The following is a 20,086-nucleotide window of genomic DNA, read 5'->3' on the forward strand; positions in this document are numbered from 1 at the left end:
ATAGCTATATTGGCTTATAAATGCCTCCAAATCGATATTTAATCAACCTACCATGCTCTAAATAAAGACAAAGGACGCTATAATTGACCGACTTTTCAACAAGAATGACAGCATAATCCTTTACAGAACCCCATCATGTCGTATAGCGTTCGAAAGGTCACTGTGTCTATTTTTAAACCAGCTTCTAGGTTAAATCATGTTGGCTAACCATGAAGTTTAACCAGAGATCTGCTACAGTATCTCTGGTTTAACACGCAATTCTTTGGGCGTACACAAGAAAGAGGTTTCTACCAATCAGAAGTCACTTTCAAAAACTTCCTTGGTAACAATGTCCGTTCTCGGCTGAAACAGCACTCGTGATTGGTCGAAGCGGTCTTAAAGGGAAGTAATGCCTCTCTATCGCTTGTGTTCGTATGTTGCGATCATAGATCTATCATTCTATGGTTGCGATTGACTGCGAACATGGAGAAAAGATTAGCATTTCTGCTGAATTCTTGCAAAGCAGGAAACATTTTCGATGCGGAAGGAGAAGAATTGAAGTCGTTGATTGACGATTACTTTCTCTCCGACGGGAATCAGTGTAGTGAGCGTCCAGAAGGCGATAGCGAGTCAAGCGATTGTGACAGTGAGAGCGACGATGACGAACGACGTCGAACTGAAAACCAGCTGCCTGACAACTTTTTTCTGGCCGAATCGGAATTTGACGATGTCGGAGAAGAAATCGAGGAACCCATTGTTCGCATCAGTGGACCAGGCGACGAGCAAATGGACGACTGTAATGGTGTACCGCCACCAGAGTTGCTACAAATGCTGAGGCAGTTTTCATGTAACTGTAAACAGATCAAGGTAAGCTCTTACTCCTTACCCCTTTTCTATCATTTCTTCAGGTGTTGTTTTCCTCCATGTTTTGAATGACTGCACATGATTGTATGCCGGATGTGCTTCTCATTTTCAAAGAATGTGTGTGTGTGTGTGTGTGTGTGTGTGTGTGTGTAGTGTGTGTGTGTGTGTGTTTGTGTGTGTGTGTGTGTGGGCTACCAGTAAGTTCGTCACACGGTAGATTCGTCACCGGTCCCGGTAACTTCGCCACAGTAACTTCGCCACAGTAGTCCGAGTTTCTCTGCCTCCTTGACAGTGAGGTTGAAGTCGTGTGTGTGTTAGTGAGTGTGTGAGTGTTTATGCGTGTGTGTGTGTGTGTGTGTGTGTGTGTCATGTCAGTGTGTTTTAGTGTGTGTGTGTATGTGCGATGGTCAGTGTGTGAGTGTTTGTCAGTGCGTGTGTACGTGCGTGTGTGTGTCGTGTGTGTGCGTGCGTGTCATGGATGTGGGTGTATGTACGTCCGTGTCTCTCTCTCTCTCTCTCTCTCTCTCTCTCTCTCTCTCTCTCTCTCTCTCTCTCTCTCTCTCTCTCTCTCTCTCTCTCTCTCTCTCTCTCTCATCTCTCTCTCTCTCTCTCTCTCTCTCACACACACACACACACTCTCTCTCTCTCCCTCTCTCTCTCTCAGTCTCTCTCTCTCTCACACATACATTCTCTGTCTCTGTCTCTCTCTCAGTCTCTCTCTCTCTCACAAACAAACAAACACACACACACACACACACACACACACACACACACACACACACACACACTCTCTCTCTCTCCCTCTCTCTCTCTCAGTCTCTCTCACACACACATACACACTCTCTCTCTCTCTCCCTCTCTCTCTCTCTCTCTCCCTCTCTCTCTCTCTAAAAAATGTGAATCTTGAATCTCTCCCACAAATCAAACATCTGAAAGCATAAGCTCTTTAGCATAAACACCCGCCCACCCCTGCCGGTAACTTCGTCATAGGTGACGAATCTACCGTGTGACGAATTTACTGGTAGCCTGTGTGTGTGTGTGTGCTGAAGGCAGCGTGTGTTTTCCCGTGTGTGTGCCTGTGCATGTGTGTGAATGTTTGGCCATGTGTATAATTATGTGTGTGTGTGTGTGTGTGTGTGTGTGTGTGTGTGTGTGTGTGTGTGTGTGTGTGTGTGTGTGTGTGTGCATGTGGTGTGTGGTGCATGTGACTATACATGGGACGGGGTGAACCAATATTTTGTGTATGTATGTCATGATTGGTCTTTGCAGCGTTGCTATTTTGTTCTTGTTTGCTGATTCTGTGTTTACCTTAGACCAACAAAAAAATAGTCTGTTAACGGTAACCCGACCGACCCTATTTTTTCGCGCAACCCTAGACTTTTTTTGGCATTTGGAAAAAAAAAATTAAATAAATAAATCTTTTCTTTTTTTTTGGTGCAAAATAACGTAAAAATATGGTTTTTTGGAAGAAAAAAAAATAATAATCCCGACCTACCGACCCTATTTTTTTGGCCTCTGTTACCGTAAACAGACCTCTTTTTTTTGCCTTAACATAATGTAAGTTGTGTATTATGTATCACTAATTTTAGTACTGATTGGGCGTCTGCTGGCTATGTATGCTTGTGTTCAAAAATAAATAATAATTACAGATTTATTTGTAATGACACTGCAGGGCACTGTGCATTCAATGTGTACGTGTGTTATTCGTTTTTTTCTACATTTTTTGTATTTCTTCAAAACTAGATTCAATTAATTTTAGTCATAACATATCAAAGATAGAATTATTACAAGTCACACCTATTATTGACCAACTATTAGCAAAGGAAAGTGAGTGATCGTGTTATGTGATGATTGATATTAATTTGTTCCAGGACACCCTCAAGTTATGCAGACCAATGACGGATTTGTGTTGGAGGTGCCAAAGCAACAACACCAAGATATTTCGCGGTGCAAACCTGACCGACGAAGAGAAGGGTGAACTTATGCTGTAGCAACAGCGACACTTGAGTATAGTGGTTGCAGAGCGTCAATTCTACAAGGATGAAATAGCCCAGTGCAAGACGGCTGTCCAGGGGATTGGATTGACCGCTCTCACGGTGTATACTACATTGGGTGTGCACGTTAAAGATCCCACGATTGACAAAAGGGTCTTTCCTGGCAAAATTGCTTAGGCACAGTTAATAATTGTCTACCATACCCGTGTGACTTGGAATAAGGCCGTGAAAGGTAAATATGCGCCGATATGGCTGCAATCTACTGGCCGTATAAAATTTCATCTCACACGGCATCACTGCAGAGCGCCTAGAACTGTACCCACGGAATATGCGCGATATAAGCCTCATTGATTGATTGATTGATTGACACTCACGGAGACTGCCCCAAACTCACGCCCCATTGCTGTTCATTATAGCTTTGATTTTGCGCAGCAGGTGCATCTTCCAAGTAACGCTGCACAACCGGGCCCAATGTATTTCCTGGTGCCGAGGAAATGTGCCATCTTCTGTGTCAACTGTGAGGCCATCCCTCAACAAGTCAACTTTCTTGTCGACAAAAGCGTCAACTGCAGTAAAGGGTCCACTGCTGTAATCAGCTACTTCCACTTCTTCTTCGAGAAATACGGACTAGGAGAGCAAGTGCTCAGTCTGCATTGTGACAATTGTTCAGGGCAGAACAAACATAACTTTGTAATGTGGTACCTGATCTGGCGCGTCATGAAAGGCCTTCACACAGAGATCAATGTACACTTCATGCCAGCCGGGCATACAAAGTTTGCCCCCGACTGGGCCTTTGGCCTGCTAAAGAAGTTTCCGGCGATCCGAGGTGTCCTGCCGACAGCCTCGATGATTTGTGCGAGGTCGTGCGAGAGAGCACAGCAATGAGCCACGTTAACATTACCCGCTGGTCAGCCGGGAAGCTTTCTGAGCCTTGGCAGACATGCCACTGATTCTGCCCACCCCCGGACTCTCGCGTGAGCGACAAACATACCTGTTCCCCCAGATTCGTGAGTTTGTGCGCGAGGACAAGAGGGATGTGATGTGTCCACCCCCCCACCCCCCCAACTAACCTGCTTTCTATCTACTCATAGTATATGGTTTATATTGTAGTACATTTTTGTGTACACTACATTGGCTACACACTGTGATGCTACCGGGACTTTGTGGCAGTAAATGTTTTCAAGTTTAAGGATCACTGGAGTGACATTTTAAATAATGGAACTGGCTTGACTTCAGATCTGTGCAATCATGAAGTTCATTGTGTTTATTATTTGGATTGACTTGTGAATCAGGATTATTGAGACTCTTTGCTTTCAAACCTGTTGTGTGTAGTTGAAGGATAACGGTAAGGAATAGCAAAGCAAAATGCTGATACAAAAATTATTAGATTATAAACTTACCTCTGTTCAAAGTATTTGCCAGTACATTCGTCTGTTCGACCTGGTTCTCTGACAGTTACAGCTGTTGCCTTCTAGACTCAAAGCTGCACCCCCCCCCTCTCTCTCTCTCTCCCTCTCTCTCTCTCTCCCTCTCTCTCTCTCTATCTCTCTCTCTCTCTCTCTCTCTCTCTCTCTCTCTCTCTCTCTCTCTCTTTTCTGTTTCGGTTTTCAGTGGGAAAATTTTGCTTGCACTACTTTTTCCTTAGTTTTATCTTCAATTAAATTGTATATTTATTGTATGGAGGACAATCGACTTCAACCATTCTGATTCGTTTGAAATATTCATGTTTTAATGAGATTGATGTATCGTTCATATTTAAGTTCACTCAAGTAACCACAAATAAAACCCAAGTCAGATCAGTACTCTGTGACTTATTGTTTCGGTTCGTAAAAATGAACTTTAATAATAGGGCCTAATACTTAAAATATCAAGCTTATGCTTTACAAATGTAACCGTGTGCCAATCTACTTTCCTCTTTCGTACTGAATTCAAACACTAAAGCAGACGACACAAGTTATATTACCCAGGTTCTTTTATTCCATACGATGAAATGGGGAAAATGTGGGATAACGGGGGTTTATCTTCAAATACAACACTTTCACTGTATAGGACTAAACAACTTCAAAACAAAACAATATTCTCACTCTTCATTCTAAAACTACATTCTTCCCTTAAAGATGCCCTTTTAAAACACACCAAATCCTTTCCCCAAACTACACTCTACTCTAAATCCTCACTCTCAACTTTAATCCAAAAAAACCCACAATGAGACTCTAATTTACACAAACGAAATCTAAAAAAACAACCTAAAAAAACAATTCTTTAAAAAAAACCAAATCTACAAAAACTCTAACAAAATCTGACCAAAATCTCTCCACTAAATCTAACTACTCTTCACTAACAAAACCTAGTCTATAAAAACAAATCTACGACCCACTAAAAAAGAAAAAAACCTAACTAAACCCCGTCTACTGAAACCCCGTCGCACACTCGGCCATCCTGAAAACCACAGAATGCACGCCGTAAGCATACGTAAACAAATCAACAATTTCAACTACCACAAGCTAACTCATTAAACAACAAAACACATCATTCCTACCAAATAACATGCCTACAATACCGTGTTCTCAAACGACGGTCTTCTAAAACATTCACACTCAAAAATCTTCCCCACCATCTCAACTCACAAAACAATCTACTTGAACATTCAAATATATCCTCCCCCCAAGCAACATACTATTCTTTTCACCGCCTACCCATTTACAGAAAGAAAATTGTTTTAACCTACCAGCAAAAGAATCCTCACATTCCGGAAAGATTTCCGGCCGTGACAGACATGTCACAACGGCATTGAAAACACGCCGCACCAAATACACGTCTTTTTCCCTCAAAGATTCCAAGCAAAAGCACAGTTTTAGCGTTCACATCCTGTGCACCGGTGTCACAAGATTAACCCATTCAACTCGAGGGGTGTCAGGCAGCCCCACTTTCTTTAGTTAGTGCCTAACGTCACCTTCAACTATTCAACTTTACATCGCGGCGGAGGGAAAAAGGGAGATGGAACAAAGCCACCTGTCAATTGTTTCTTGTTCACAAAAACATTAATCACAAAATTTACTCCAGAGGCTTGTACTAAAAAAGCGATCGTTTTACATATGCAAATTTTAGAATCGGCTATTCCGCGAGACCAATTCAATAGAAATAAAACTCAGTCTCGGAAACCTTAATGAATCCCCGATAGTATAGAGGTACCACGAGTTCACACGGATGCACCAGAGTGCATGTGTACCGTAACTGTCGTTCCCAAGCTCACATCCTCCCCAACTTAGACTGTCGTCTCCTGGCGACATGCCAGAATCAGAAAAATTCAAAAAAATATTTAACCTCCCAAAAACATAATATTCTCCATCCTCAAATCATTTCAAAAACTTTCACACAAAAACAATCATCAACTGACTAATACAATATTTCTCTAAAACTAATAGGTTCTGAAATACAAATTTCACATAATCCTTCCAGTGCCAATAATCCTATCTCCTGTCGACATCCAACTCACACAAGTTGACAAAAAAATCACAACTCATCTTTAACAGAGGCAGTTCCATGGTTCACTTTACAAAGAATTATGTTCACCACTTGCCAGATAACCAATAATGATAATCTTTACGACTTATCAAATATTTTATCTCTCTTGAGCATACATCAGAACAAAATGTTGACAATCTTTACGATTTATCAAAGCATCTGATCTCTCTTGAGCATACATCAGGACAAAATACTGACAACCTTTACGATTTATCAATGCATGTCCCCTCTTTGTATCCCAACTGTACTTGGCAACACAATCTTCTAATCAACTAACAAAATGACCACTTGCCAAGGCAATGAAAAAGCTGGAAGTCCTTAAAACTCACCCAGAATATCAAACCTTTAGTTAAAAATCAGCAATAACCCAATGTCACTCATCACAATTAAAGCATTCAACAGGAGTATTCATAGGCAACCATACAATCCTTCAGAATCTACTTCAAAAATCCACTAATATTAATTCTAATAAACAAAACCAGTATACACACTGTCTTCAAACAAAGACATCAATAAGCACCAGAACTCAAATTCTAAAAAATACCACCAAGAAAATAGAAAGCGAGAGCAGAGGAGACAGTAAAAGTGAGAGCGGAGAAAACAGTAAAGACAAACCAAACGACAGCAGAGAGCAAAAAGGAAGAAAAAGGTCATCTAATTCCTTACAGGTAGCATACTTTGCTCCTGAGGCGTACGAGGCTGGAGACGCCATGCTTAAACCAAAGAATCCCTAAAAAAATGCAGCCAAGAGAATTAGATGGGAGCTGAGAAGACAGTAAAGACAAACCAAATGACAGCAGAGAGCAAAAAGGAAGAAAAAGGTTATCTAATTCCTTACAGGTAGCATACTTTGCTCCTGAGGCGTACGAGGCTGGAGACGCCATACCCAAACCAAAAAATCCCTAAAAAATGCAGCCAAGAGAATTAGAAAGTGGGAGCGGAGAAGACAGTAAAGACAAACCAAACGATAGCAGAGAGCACAAAGGAAGAAAAAGGTCATCTAATCCCTTACAGGTAGCATACTTTGCTCCTGAGGCGTACGAGGCTGGAGACGCCATACACAAACCAAAGAATCCCTAAAACGTGCAGCCAAGAGAATTAAAAAATGGGAGCAGAGAAGACAGTAAAGACAAACCAAACGATAGCAGAGAGCAAAAAGGAAGAAAAAGGTTATCTAATCCCTTACAGGTAGCATACCTTGCTCCTGAGGCGTACGAGGCTGGAGACGCCATTACTCAAACAAATTAAAATATGTGCGCGTAGACAATCGGCTAGAGACAACATAAAACCTGTCAAATACCACCACCTCTGGGCGTCCTTGTGGTAAACTGATACAAGTTGAATGCGTCCCAGGCACCCTGTCTACAGTATATGAAGTTTACTATGATATATATCCTTCTCTTCTTCACCATCACTCTCCTTCCTTCCTTCACAATCCTTCCTTCCTTCCTTCACAATCCTTCCTTCCTTCCTTCACTCTCCTTCCTTCCTTCCTTCACCATCCTTTTCCCTTCCAATATGTATGATATGACGGTATTTCAACATTATGTTGTTCACCATGTTTCGATCCTTGAAACAAATCAACAGCGCAATACTCACGCCCCAAGCACACGGCTTGCAACAAAAACCACACTAACACCCATACATACAACCACAAGTGTTAGTAATCACATCACATCCATGTAGCGTAATCAAACATACAACTACACATGTCAGTCATAATATCAAATCAACATAATCAACCACACTCTTCCAGGGCTGGTCCACTCCCCAACTCTGTCTCTTTGCACGGTGTGCAAACAGTCTTTCACAAACGTCCGAAGAAATGTTAATCGTTGAAGTCCTTCTGTGGACTAACAGAGTAAAAAGAAATGTTAATCACTGTAATCCTTTCTTCCACGGATTAACAAACTAAATAGCAATGTTGACAACAAAGCCACATCCGTCGACGTCACGCCCGGACTCCCTCCAACTTCACACACGCCTGTCTCCTCCACACCAGCCCGCGTCCGGACTGCATGCCTGCCATCCTCTCCCTGTGCGACGGGGTCCCCTAACCTACTCTAATCCTAGCCCTAACAGTAACACCCCCTACCCACCCTTGCTCCGCAGCGCCAAATGTAACCGTGTGCCAATCTACTTTCCTCTTTCGTACTGAACTCAAACACTAAAGCAGACGACACAAGTTATATTACCCAGGTTCTTTTATTCCATACGATGAAATGGGGAAAATGTGGGATAACGGGGGTTTATCTTCAAATACAACACTTTCACTGTATAGGACTAAACAACTTCAAAACAAAACAATATTCTCACTCTTCATTCTAAAACTACATTCTTCCCTTAAAGATACCCTTTTAAAACACACCAAATCCTTTCCCCAAACTACACTCTACTCTAAATCCTCACTCTCAACTTTAATCCAAAAAAACCCACAATGAGACTCTAATTTACACAAACGAAATCTAAAAAAACAACCTAAAAAAACAATTCTTTAAAAAAAACCAAATCTACAAAAACTCTAACAAAATCTGACCAAAATCTCTCCACTAAATCTAACTACTCTTCACTAACAAAACCTAGTCTATAAAAACAAATCTACGACCCACTAAAAAAGAAAAAAACCTAACTAAACCCCGTCTACTGAAACCCCGTCGCACACTCGGCCATCCTGAAAACCACAGAATGCACGCCGTAAGCATACGTAAACAAATCAACAATTTCAACTACCACAAGCTAACTCATTAAACAACAAAACACATCATTCCTACCAAATAACATGCCTACAATACCGTGTTCTCAAACGACGGTCTTCTAAAACATTCACACTCAAAAATCTTCCCCACCATCTCAACTCACAAAACAATCTACTTGAACATTCAAATATATCCTCCCCCCAAGCAACATACTATTCTTTTCACCGCCTACCCATTTACAGAAAGAAAATTGTTTTAACCTACCAGCAAAAGAATCCTCACATTCCGGAAAGATTTCCGGCCGTGACAGACATGTCACAACGGCATTGAAAACACGCCGCACCAAATACACGTCTTTTTCCCTCAAAGATTCCAAGCAAAAGCACAGTTTTAGCGTTCACATCCTGTGCACCGGTGTCACAAGATTAACCCATTCAACTCGAGGGGTGTCAGGCAGCCCCACTTTCTTTAGTTAGTGCCTAACGTCACCTTCAACTATTCAACTTTACATCGCGGCGGAGGGAAAAAGGGAGATGGAACAAAGCCACCTGTCAATTGTTTCTTGTTCACAAAAACATTAATCACAAAATTTACTCCAGAGGCTTGTACTAAAAAAGCGATCGTTTTACATATGCAAATTTTAGAATCGGCTATTCCGCGAGACCAATTCAATAGAAATAAAACTCAGTCTCGGAAACCTTAATGAATCCCCGATAGTATAGAGGTACCACGAGTTCACACGGATGCACCAGAGTGCATGTGTACCGTAACTGTCGTTCCCAAGCTCACATCAACTAAGACAATGAATTATTTGAGAGAAGGTTTAAGTTGCACATGGCGTAAAAGCATTATGTATTTTATGGAAGAGCATGGATAATTTTGACTACTATTTTGGTGAGACCTAGTTTCTCGAATCACACTATCAACTGTACTTTAAAAATCTCACAAATCCTACAGTGATGCAAAATCACCATGGAAACAAGCATAACACTGTTGTTTAGTGTACTCTGTACACATTTTATTCCATTAGAACGAAATTTAAGCATGGTTGCTAGGGACTCTTCGCTGTTGAATGTGTCCAAACTTTAATCCAATTTCCTCAAAATGGCCGCCATTAATACCCGTATTTCAAACTGCTCCTGAGTCTTCATTTTTGGGAGTATCCTTTTCATTCAAACATCACATGAAAGCTTGTTTTCTAAGCTTTCAGATGATATGCATAGCTAAAATTTTCCAAAAATCGGGTTATCTACCATTTTGTCAGATCCGGTCACATATCAGCGTGATTTATTCTACAGAATGACACTTCAAATGCTGTTAGATAATACTCTCTTTATCTAATAAAATACCGATAAGCGAGTTTTGTCGGTGGGTGCTTTACGGAACAGCAAGGTACCGCCCATCCTCTGAGTGTGAAATGCCGACCCGCTCACTTGAATTACCTAAGTTCGGAAAATCAAGTGAAATTGCGTCACTCGCGTTACGTCAAATGTATCTTTACGTCATTTACCATCCGTCGGTTCTAAATCTGTCGCTCTCTATTCAACAAGAAAAAGCGAAGCAACCGAAACGCATGTTGAACATGGTTTATCTGGGGTCATGCCAAAACGTCCCAGTACCATTGTGTCCCAGTACCATTGCGTCCCAAAAAAATGCCGTCTCATTGCGTCCCATTAAGCAATCCCATTGCGTCCCGTACCATTGCGTCCCAACAAAATTGCGTGTCGATAGGTCCCAAGAAAATTGCATCTCGATACGTCCCATAAAGGAATCCCATTACGTCCCCGTACCATTACGTCCCAACACAATTGTTACTTGAGCAATGCTTGAACGCTGCGGTGGGCAGTGTGTGTGTGTGTGTGTGTGTGTGTGTGTGTGTGTGTGTGTGTGTGTGTGTGTGTGTGTGTTATTAACAGCTATTGTGTTTTCAGCGTAGCAATAGGGCCCGATATTTAGACGAGACAAGTATAATGCCGACGAGTCGAAGACGAGTCGCATTATACTTGTTCGAGTCTAAATATCGGACCCTATTGCTACGCTGAAAACACAATAGCGTTTATATAGCTATTCTGACATTAAATTCTGTGTTAGAATCATGTTTTTGTCAGCGACAAGTACCAGAATGGTCCATGTCGTTGATTGCAGACGACGGTTCCCTTTCCGCATGAAGCCACGGAAATAACCGAACATTGAAAAACCCACGGACATGTATTACGGAGAAAACTCGAGATAACCGGATGCTTAGCATTACGTCAATATGTTAGGAATCATATGACGTCATGACGTATCATGCTTGCCTACGTAGATTGTATGTTCGAAAGTCTGACTTCTGTTGGGAATTCGCGTGGTGAAGACAGCGGTAAATCTGTAGATGATAAGAGAACAAGGATTGTCTCAGAAGAAACGACGAAATGTTTCAGACCGGTAACTTCATTTCAACATTGCACTATACAATGGACGTTATATGTGACAGGAGAGTTTGCTGATTTTGTGTTAAACATTGGAGAGATCGTCTGCTAGAATCCGAGATAGGTCGCTTCAGATTGCAGCTTCTGGAAATTTGCAAGGTTTGTTGCCTGTTAAAGAACTGGATTTTACACGTAATGTAGGGCCTATGTCACGTACAGTAAGCAACAACAAAAACACACACAAAGCAAATGGCATCGTCTGTCGACTAGTCACAGAGTGACAGAAACAAACCTGGCGAGGTATGCGTGTACTTTATACACGTGGAAGAAACCGGAACCACGCGTCTTTGTTATTGCCGATATCGTTTGGATATCGGCAAAAATGGCCAACTTTTGTATCGTTATGCTTTGATGATCGGAAAAGGGATGTGTGAGACCATCCAATCACAGCCCCCGAATTCCCCCACGTGTCCATCAGAATAGCTATATGTACGTATGTATGTAGGTGTCTGTGTCTACATTTGTGCGTGTATGGGTTTCGCTATCTGTGTGTCTCGGTGTCTATGTGCTAAAGGTTCGATGACTGGACAAGTCAGTCTAGCTTTTCTCAGAAACGGGTTTAAACATCGTCTACTCAGTAAATAAGCCTACAGTCATGTCATGCTCGATTACATACAGTGGAATACAAAGCGGTGTACTGTACTGTTTCGGTATTTTTCTTCGTGTCGAGCACCGCTAAAGCACATATCAATTTTACACTTCGGTTTAGGTTAGCGTGCTTCAGTTCATTTTAAAAGAAAGAACATGGTTTCCTCAGAAAACCTGTAAGGAAAGCAAGGAGCGCCTCAAAACAAACAAACTGACATGCAATACCCTTTACAGTTTCTGATTATATCGTGAAGGATTTTTTTCTCCCATGAACAAACATTTATCTATTTATTTATTTATTTTTATTTTTTTCCACTTCACTTCATCTCGACTAAGCGGTACACATCTTTTTATTTTATTTTTATTTGTGAAATACTGCTATGTATCGATTGGAGATTGGATTTCCCTTCTTTGAGTCATGTGACGTCAGAGGCCGACAAAACTTTATAATTTGGCTTTTCAGGTTGACCGAAACTTCAAAGGAACTAAAAAAAAAAAAACGTCATGTGTTTGATTGCATGTGTGTGTGCTGTTCAATGTCAAAACAACAACAAAGTGAGTACATGACGTGTGTTTTGTAGTTCCTTTGAAGTTTCGGTCAACCTGAAACGCCCAAATATGAAGCTTATGTGTTTGATTGCATGTGGATTGCATGCATGTGTTTGTGTGCTCGTTCAATCGTCAAAACAACAACAAAGTCATAGTACCTGAAAGGAATTCGATCGATACATTATACGTTATTTGCGTGTTTGACCAAAATATGACATTTTACACAGATCTCGACAGTCATTGTTCACCTCGACCGCTAGCGCGGTCTCGGAGAACAATGACTGTCTCGATCTGTGTAAAATGTCATATTTTGGTCAAACACGCAAATAACGTATAATGTACCGACACAATTTTTATTACAAATCGTGTTGAACGCGTTTTGTAATAAAAATTGTGTAATCCGAACACGATTTGTAATAAATTTATTACAAAACGCACTTTTATTACAAAACGTGTCGCTACACTGCTACAGTAACATCTCAGAAATTAAATTCACTAGTATTGGGACCTAATGGTACGGGGACACAATGGCACGTAATTGTATTGGGACGTAATGGTACGGGGACGCAATGGTACTGGGACCCAATGGTATTGGGACGCAATGGTACTGGGACGCAATGGTACTGGGACGTAATGGTACTGGGATGTAATGGTACTGGGACGTAATGGTATTGGGACGTATTGGCATGTTCCCGTTTATCTTGTGAGATTGTTGTGTGTCAAACGCATTTGATCTGTGAATATTCATCACGTCAGGAGTATTACTCTGATTGGCTGACGCAGCTAGGTCACGAGAATTCTTTGACTGACAGGCATAATCAGGCGCTCCAGTTCCCATTGCGGCTGTTCTGTCTAATTCGCGGGGTCGCTTCGAAATTTGTTTTGGTCGAATTAAACGGTAATAAAACCGTTATTTCTAATATGCGGACTGTTAGCAAATGACAACAGTCATGTCTCACAAACGATATCAGCATTCGCCTAAAAGGCTCATGCTTGATATCTTTTTTCTCGACATGCCTTGTTATCATTTGCTAACAGTCAGCATATTAAAAACTAGAGGAATACCCGGCTTCGCCGGGTGAATCGCGAGACAGAGACAGACAGCGTGGCGGTTCGCCGTCTTAGAGCACGTGTTGAACATTTTCATCCACCAGTTTGTGCCCACTCAAAGGAAGGCAAGAACATACAGAGAGACAAAAGCCGCCAGACCTCATCACAAACAGAACTCTACAATCCACAGGTGTTGCCGGGCGAGCTAGCTATAAATAGCTCACAATTTCTAAGGCGAACAACTCTGCAGGGTCTGCTGTGAAGGGCGACGGTAGCCTCCCTGTCACACTCGACCCCCTTTGAATGAACTTTGTGCCCAAAGTTCCGAACCATGGACCCGCCAAGCTTAGGTCCCTCCCAGGTTGGTGGAATGGGAACAGCACGAAAATGATTCAGTGGCCATAATGCCATTCCTGAACATATCATGTCGAGTCCCATCCCTGTCGACGACGTCAAATGTAACCGAGTGCCGAAACACCACAATCACATTTGAACGCGAAGTCCTCTCAAACGGGATTGAGAACTTTAGAGCTTATTTCTAAGCCCTATATTAACTGTTATGGCTTCTCAAAGGCCAGAACATACAGACAGACAAACGCCGCCAGACCCCATCGCAAACAGAACTCTACAATCCACAGGTGTTGCCTCCACACACACACACACACACACACACACACACACACACACACACACACACACACACACACACACACACCACACACACACACACACATAAGTCGTATATATATATCTATATATATATAAATATATAGAGATAGATGACAGTGGATTTTTCGATAAATAGATTCGACCTTTGCACTTTTACAGTGAGGACAACTTACGGGTACATGCAAGGAAAGCCGCGTTCTGGACAGTGCAGTGACCTTCTAAAAATAGTAACGGGAATATGGATTGACGCCACACGAAGGAAGGGAGATAAACGCAAAACACTGGAGAAGATAAGGAAGAGTTACTGGTAATGGATCTGGAAAGATGAACAGAAAAAACAAAATCGGTTTAGCGCTGCGCGCTGAGAGCACGTGTTGAAAATTCTCAGCGACCAGGTTGTGTCCGGGGTATACCTGAATATGCCCACCAAATTTGAAGCAGATCCATCGAGAACTTTGGCCGTGCATCGTGAACACACACACACACAGACACAAGCCGTATAGATAACTCATAATATTGACGGACTGCTGCTGAGGAGTTTTCTTTGGGATCACCTCAAGGTCTCGGTCAACCAAGACTATCGCATACTCGTAGCAAAGCCGCCGAATGGTACCGTAAACCAAGAATAATGACGTAACGGTAAGAGAATAGAATGTCGTCTTTTGATTTGGAACGTGACGTGTTTCAGAACTTCTTCTCGACAACTCGGATGGTCGTTTTCACTGAACGATGGACATTGAAGTGATCAGAATTTCAGAGAATTGTCTTTTAGTTACTTTCACAGAACTGTCCCTGCTGAAAGACTTGCGATTATGTAACAACTAGCAGTTAAGCCCGGCTTCGCCCGGGAGTAAGCGGAGCCCTGTCGCAATTTAAGACGCTCGCTATCCCATTATGATTAGCTTTACCTCCTTTGTTTGGATACAAAAAAAGAGTTATCTCCCTTACCTTCTAGAAATTTCCGGAACTGTCCAGTTAATTTTTCATTCTTCATTTCTTCCCCTCACAGGAGCAATAGCGAGTCTCTAATATCACTGGCATGATGTGCTTGCTACAGGTGAACAGTAGGCACTGAACTGGTCTTGCACCATATAGGCTGTATTCAATAAATGGGAGGTCCATAATCTGAGAAAGGAAACAATGAATCAAGAAACTAAAACCCAGGTGCACATCTGCGGCACCTAGGTAGTGTACGTGCACACTATCTTGTTCCTGCCTCTTGCCATCTCAGAGGTATGGCGACCACAGACAAAAAAGGGTTATCTCCCTTACCTTCTAGAAATTTCCGGAACTGTCCAGTTAATTTTTCATTCTTCATTTCTTCCCCTCATAGGAGCAATAGCAAGTCTCTAATATCACTGTCATGATGTGCTTGCTACAGGTGAACAGTTATCTCCCTTACCTTCTAGACATTTCCGGAACTGTCCAGTTAATTTTTCATTCTTCATTTCTTCCCCTCATAGGAGCAATAGCAAGTCTCTAATATCACTGGCATGATGTGCTTGCTACAGGTGAACAGTAGGCACTGAACTGGTGTTCCACCATATAGGCTGTATTCAATAAATGGGAGGTCCATAATCTGAGAAAGGAAACAATGAATCAAGAAACTAAAACCCAGGTGCACATCTGCGGCACCTAGGGAGTGTACGTGCACACTATCTTGTTCCTGCCAGACCACAGACAAAAAAGAGTTATCTCCCTTACCTTCTAGAAATTTCCGGAACTGTCCAGTTAATTTTTCATTCTTCATTTCTTCCCCTCATAGGAGCAATAGCGAGTCTCTAATATCACTGGCATGATGTGCTTGCTACAGGTGAACAGTAGGCACTGAACTGGTCTTGCACCATATAGGCTGTATTCAATAAATGGGAGGTCCATAATCTGAGAAAGGAAACAATGAATCAATAAACTAAAACCCAGGTGCACATCTGCGGCACCTAGGGAGTGTATGTGCACACTATCTTGTTCCTGCCTTTTGCCATCTCAGAGGTATGGCGACCACAGACAGACAGACACACAGACAGACACTCTCTTTTATTTATATGTACTAGCAGTTAAGCCCGGCTTCGCCCGGGAGTAAGCGGAGCCCTGTAGCAATTTAAGACGCTCGCTATCCCATTATCATTAGCTTTACCTCCTTTGTTTGGATACAAAAAAAGAGTTATCTCCCTTACCTTCTAGAAATTTCCGGAACTGTCCAGTTAATTTTTCTTTCTTCATTTCTTCCCCTCATAGGAGCAATAGCGAGTCTCTAATATCACTGGCATGATGTGCTTGCTACAGGTGAACAGTAGGCACTGAACTGGTCTTGCACCATATAGGCTGTATTCAATAAATGGGAGGTCCATAATCTGAGAAAGGAAACAATGAATCGAGAAACTAAAACCCAGGTGCACATCTGCGGCACCTAGGGAGTGTACGTGCACACTATCTTGTTCCTGCCTCTTGCCATCTCAGAGGTATGGCGACCACAGACAAAAAAGAGTTATCTCCCTTACCTTCTAGAAATTTCCGGAACTGTCCAGTTAATTTTTCATTCTTCATTTCTTCCCCTCATAGGAGCAATAGCGAGTCTCTAATATCACTGGCATGATGTGCTTGCTACAGGTGAACAGTAGGCACTGAACTGGTCTTGCACCATATAGGCTGTATTCAATAAATGGGAGGTCCATAATCTGAGAAAGGAAACAATGAATCAAAAAACTAAAACCCAGGTGCACATCTGCGGCACCTAGGGAGTGTACGTGCACACTATCTTGTTCCTGCCTCTTGCCATCTCAGAGGTATGGCGACCACAGACAAAAAAGAGTTATCTCCCTTACCTTCTAGAAATTTCCGGAACTGTCCAGTTAATTTTTCATTCTTCATTTCTTCCCCTCATAGGAGCAATAGCAAGTCTCTAATATCACTGGCATGATGTGCTTGCTACAGGTGAACAGTTATCTCCCTTACCTTCTAGAAATTTCCGGAACTGTCCAGTTAATTTTTCGTTCTTTATTTCTTCCCCTCATAGGAGCAATAGCGAGTCTCTAATATCACTGGCATGATGTGCTTGCTACAGGTGAACAGTAGGCACTGAACTGGTCTTGCACCATATAGGCTGTATTCAATAAATGGGAGGTCCATAATCTGAGAAAGGAAACAATGAATCAAGAAACTAAAACCCAGGTGCACATCTGCGGCACCTAGGGAGTGTACGTGCACACTATCTTGTTCCTGCCTTTTGCCATCTCAGAGGTATGGCGACCACAGACAAAAAAGAGTTATCTCCCTTACCTTCTAGAAATTTCCGGAACTGTCCAGTTAATTTTTCATTCTTCATTTCTTCCCCTCATAGGAGCAATAGCGAGTCTCTAATATCACTGGCATGATGTGCTTGCTACAGGTGAACAGTAGGCACTGAACTGGTCTTGCACCATATAGGCTGTATTCAATAAATGGGAGGTCCATAATCTGAGAAAGGAAACAATGAATCGAGAAACTAAAACCCAGGTGCACATCTGCTGCACCTAGGGAGTGTACGTGCACACTATCTTGTTCCTGCCTCTTGCCATCTCAGAGGTATGGCGACCACAGACAAAAAAGAGTTATCTCCCTTACCTTCTAGAAATTTCCGGAACTGTCCAGTTAATTTTTCATTCTTCATTTCTTCCCCTCATAGGAGCAATAGCGAGTCTCTAATATCACTGGCATGATGTGCTTGCTACAGGTGAACAGTAGGCACTGAACTGGTCTTGCACCATATAGGCTGTATTCAATAAATGGGAGGTCCATAATCTGAGAAAGGAAACAATGAATCAAAAAACTAAAACCCAGGTGCACATCTGCGGCACCTAGGGAGTGTACGTGCACACTATCTTGTTCCTGCCTCTTGCCATCTCAGAGGTATGGCGACCACAGACAAAAAAGAGTTATCTCCCTTACCTTCTAGAAATTTCCGGAACTGTCCAGTTAATTTTTCATTCTTCATTTCTTCCCCTCATAGGAGCAATAGCAAGTCTCTAATATCACTGGCATGATGTGCTTGCTACAGGTGAACAGTTATCTCCCTTACCTTCTAGAAATTTCCGGAACTGTCCAGTTAATTTTTCGTTCTTTATTTCTTCCCCTCATAGGAGCAATAGCGAGTCTCTAATATCACTGGCATGATGTGCTTGCTACAGGTGAACAGTAGGCACTGAACTGGTCTTGCACCATATAGGCTGTATTCAATAAATGGGAGGTCCATAATCTGAGAAAGGAAACAATGAATCAAGAAACTAAAACCCAGGTGCACATCTGCGGCACCTAGGGAGTGTACGTGCACACTATCTTGTTCCTGCCTTTTGCCATCTCAGAGGTATGGCGACCACAGACAAAAAAGAGTTATCTCCCTTACCTTCTAGAAATTTCCGGAACTGTCCAGTTAATTTTTCATTCTTCATTTCTTCCCCTCATAGGAGCAACAGCGAGTCTCTAATATCACTGGCACGATGTGCTTGCTACAGGTGAACAGTAGGCACTGAACTGGTCTTGCACCATATAGGCTGTATTCAATAAATGGGAGGTCCATAATCTGAGAAAGGAAACAATGAATCAAGAAACTAAAACCCAGGTGCACATCTGCGGCTCCTAGGGAGTGTACGTGCACACTATCTTGTTCCTGTCTCTTGCCATCTCAGAGGTATGGCGACCACAGACAGACAGACAGACAGACAGACACTCTCTTTTATTATATGTACTAGCAGTTAAGCCCGGCTTCGCCCGGGAGTAAGCGGAGTCCTGTAGCAATTTAAGACGCTCGCTATCCCATTATCATTAGCTTTACCTCCTTTGTTTGGATACAAAAAAAGAGTTATCTCCCTTACCTTCTAGAAATTTCCGGAACTGTCCAGTTAATTTTTCTTTCTTCATTTCTTCCCCTCATAGAGCAATAGCGAGTCTCTAATATCACTGGCATGATGTGCTTGCTACAGGTGAACAGTAGGCACTGAACTGGTCTTGCACCATATAGGCTGTATTCAATAAATGGGAGGTCCATAATCTGAGAAAGGAAACAATGAATCAAGAAACTAAAACCCAGGTGCACATCTGCGGCACCTAGGGAGTGTACGTGCACACTATCTTGTTCCTGCCTCTTGCCATCTCAGAGGTATGGCGACCACAGACAAAAAAGAGTTATCTCCCTTACCTTCTAGAAATTTCCGGAACTGTCCAGTTAATTTTTCATTCTTCATTTCTTCCCCTCATAGGAGCAACAGCGAGTCTCTAATATCACTGGCATGATGTGCTTGCTACAGGTGAACAGTAGGCACTGAACTGGTCTTGCACCATATAGGCTGTATTCAATAAATGGGAGGTCCATAATCTGAGAAAGGAAACAATGAATCAAGAAACTAAAACCCAGATGCACATCTGCGGCACCTAGGGAGTGTACGTGCACACTATCTTGTTCCTGCCTCTTGCCATCTCAGAGGTATGGCGACCACAGACAAAAAAGAGTTATCTCCCTTACCTTCTAGAAATTTCCGGAACTGTCCAGTTAATTTTTCATTCTTCATTTCTTCCCCTCATAGGAGTAATAGCAAGTCTCTAATATCACTGGCATGATGTGCTTGCTACAGGTGAACAGTTATCTCCCTTACCTTCTAGAAATTTCCGGAACTGTCCAGTTAATTTTTCATTCTTCATTTCTTCCCCTCATAGGAGCAACAGCGAGTCTCTA

At 42.2% G+C, this 20,086-nt stretch overlaps 1 protein-coding gene and 1 long non-coding RNA gene across 2 annotated transcripts; one reads left to right on the forward strand and one right to left on the reverse strand.

Moving 5' to 3' along the window:
- Nucleotides 1-306: 306 nt before the first annotated feature.
- On the forward strand, nucleotides 307-2,935 carry LOC138955546 (uncharacterized). The gene is made up of 2 exons (XM_070327133.1): nucleotides 307-846; nucleotides 2,715-2,935. Exons 1-2 carry the CDS (start codon nucleotides 463-465, stop codon nucleotides 2,832-2,834), a joined length of 504 nt encoding a protein of 167 aa, XP_070183234.1. The 5' UTR covers nucleotides 307-462; the 3' UTR covers nucleotides 2,835-2,935.
- A 1,856-nt stretch (nucleotides 2,936-4,791) lies between these two features.
- On the reverse strand, nucleotides 4,792-9,843 carry LOC138955543 (uncharacterized). Its single transcript, XR_011452263.1, has 2 exons — nucleotides 6,564-9,843; nucleotides 4,792-6,500 (listed from the first exon to the last, which is right to left on the reverse strand). It is a non-coding gene; the product is annotated as an uncharacterized lncRNA (long non-coding RNA).
- Between the last annotated feature and the right edge of the window lie 10,243 nt (nucleotides 9,844-20,086).

This window comes from Littorina saxatilis, unplaced genomic scaffold (assembly GCF_037325665.1).
Source record: "Littorina saxatilis isolate snail1 unplaced genomic scaffold, US_GU_Lsax_2.0 scaffold_649, whole genome shotgun sequence".
In the NCBI taxonomy this organism is placed as follows: domain Eukaryota; kingdom Metazoa; phylum Mollusca; class Gastropoda; order Littorinimorpha; family Littorinidae; genus Littorina; species Littorina saxatilis.

Bases quoted from the DNA above. Each gene is read 5' to 3' on its own strand.
- LOC138955546 (XM_070327133.1), top strand. From the start codon at position 463: ATGGAGAAAAGATTAGCATTTCTGCTGAATTCTTGCAAAGCAGGAAAC. The intron at 847-2,714 runs GTAAGCTCTTAC...AATTTGTTCCAG, and splicing joins GTAACTGTAAACAGATCAAG to GACACCCTCAAGTTATGCAG.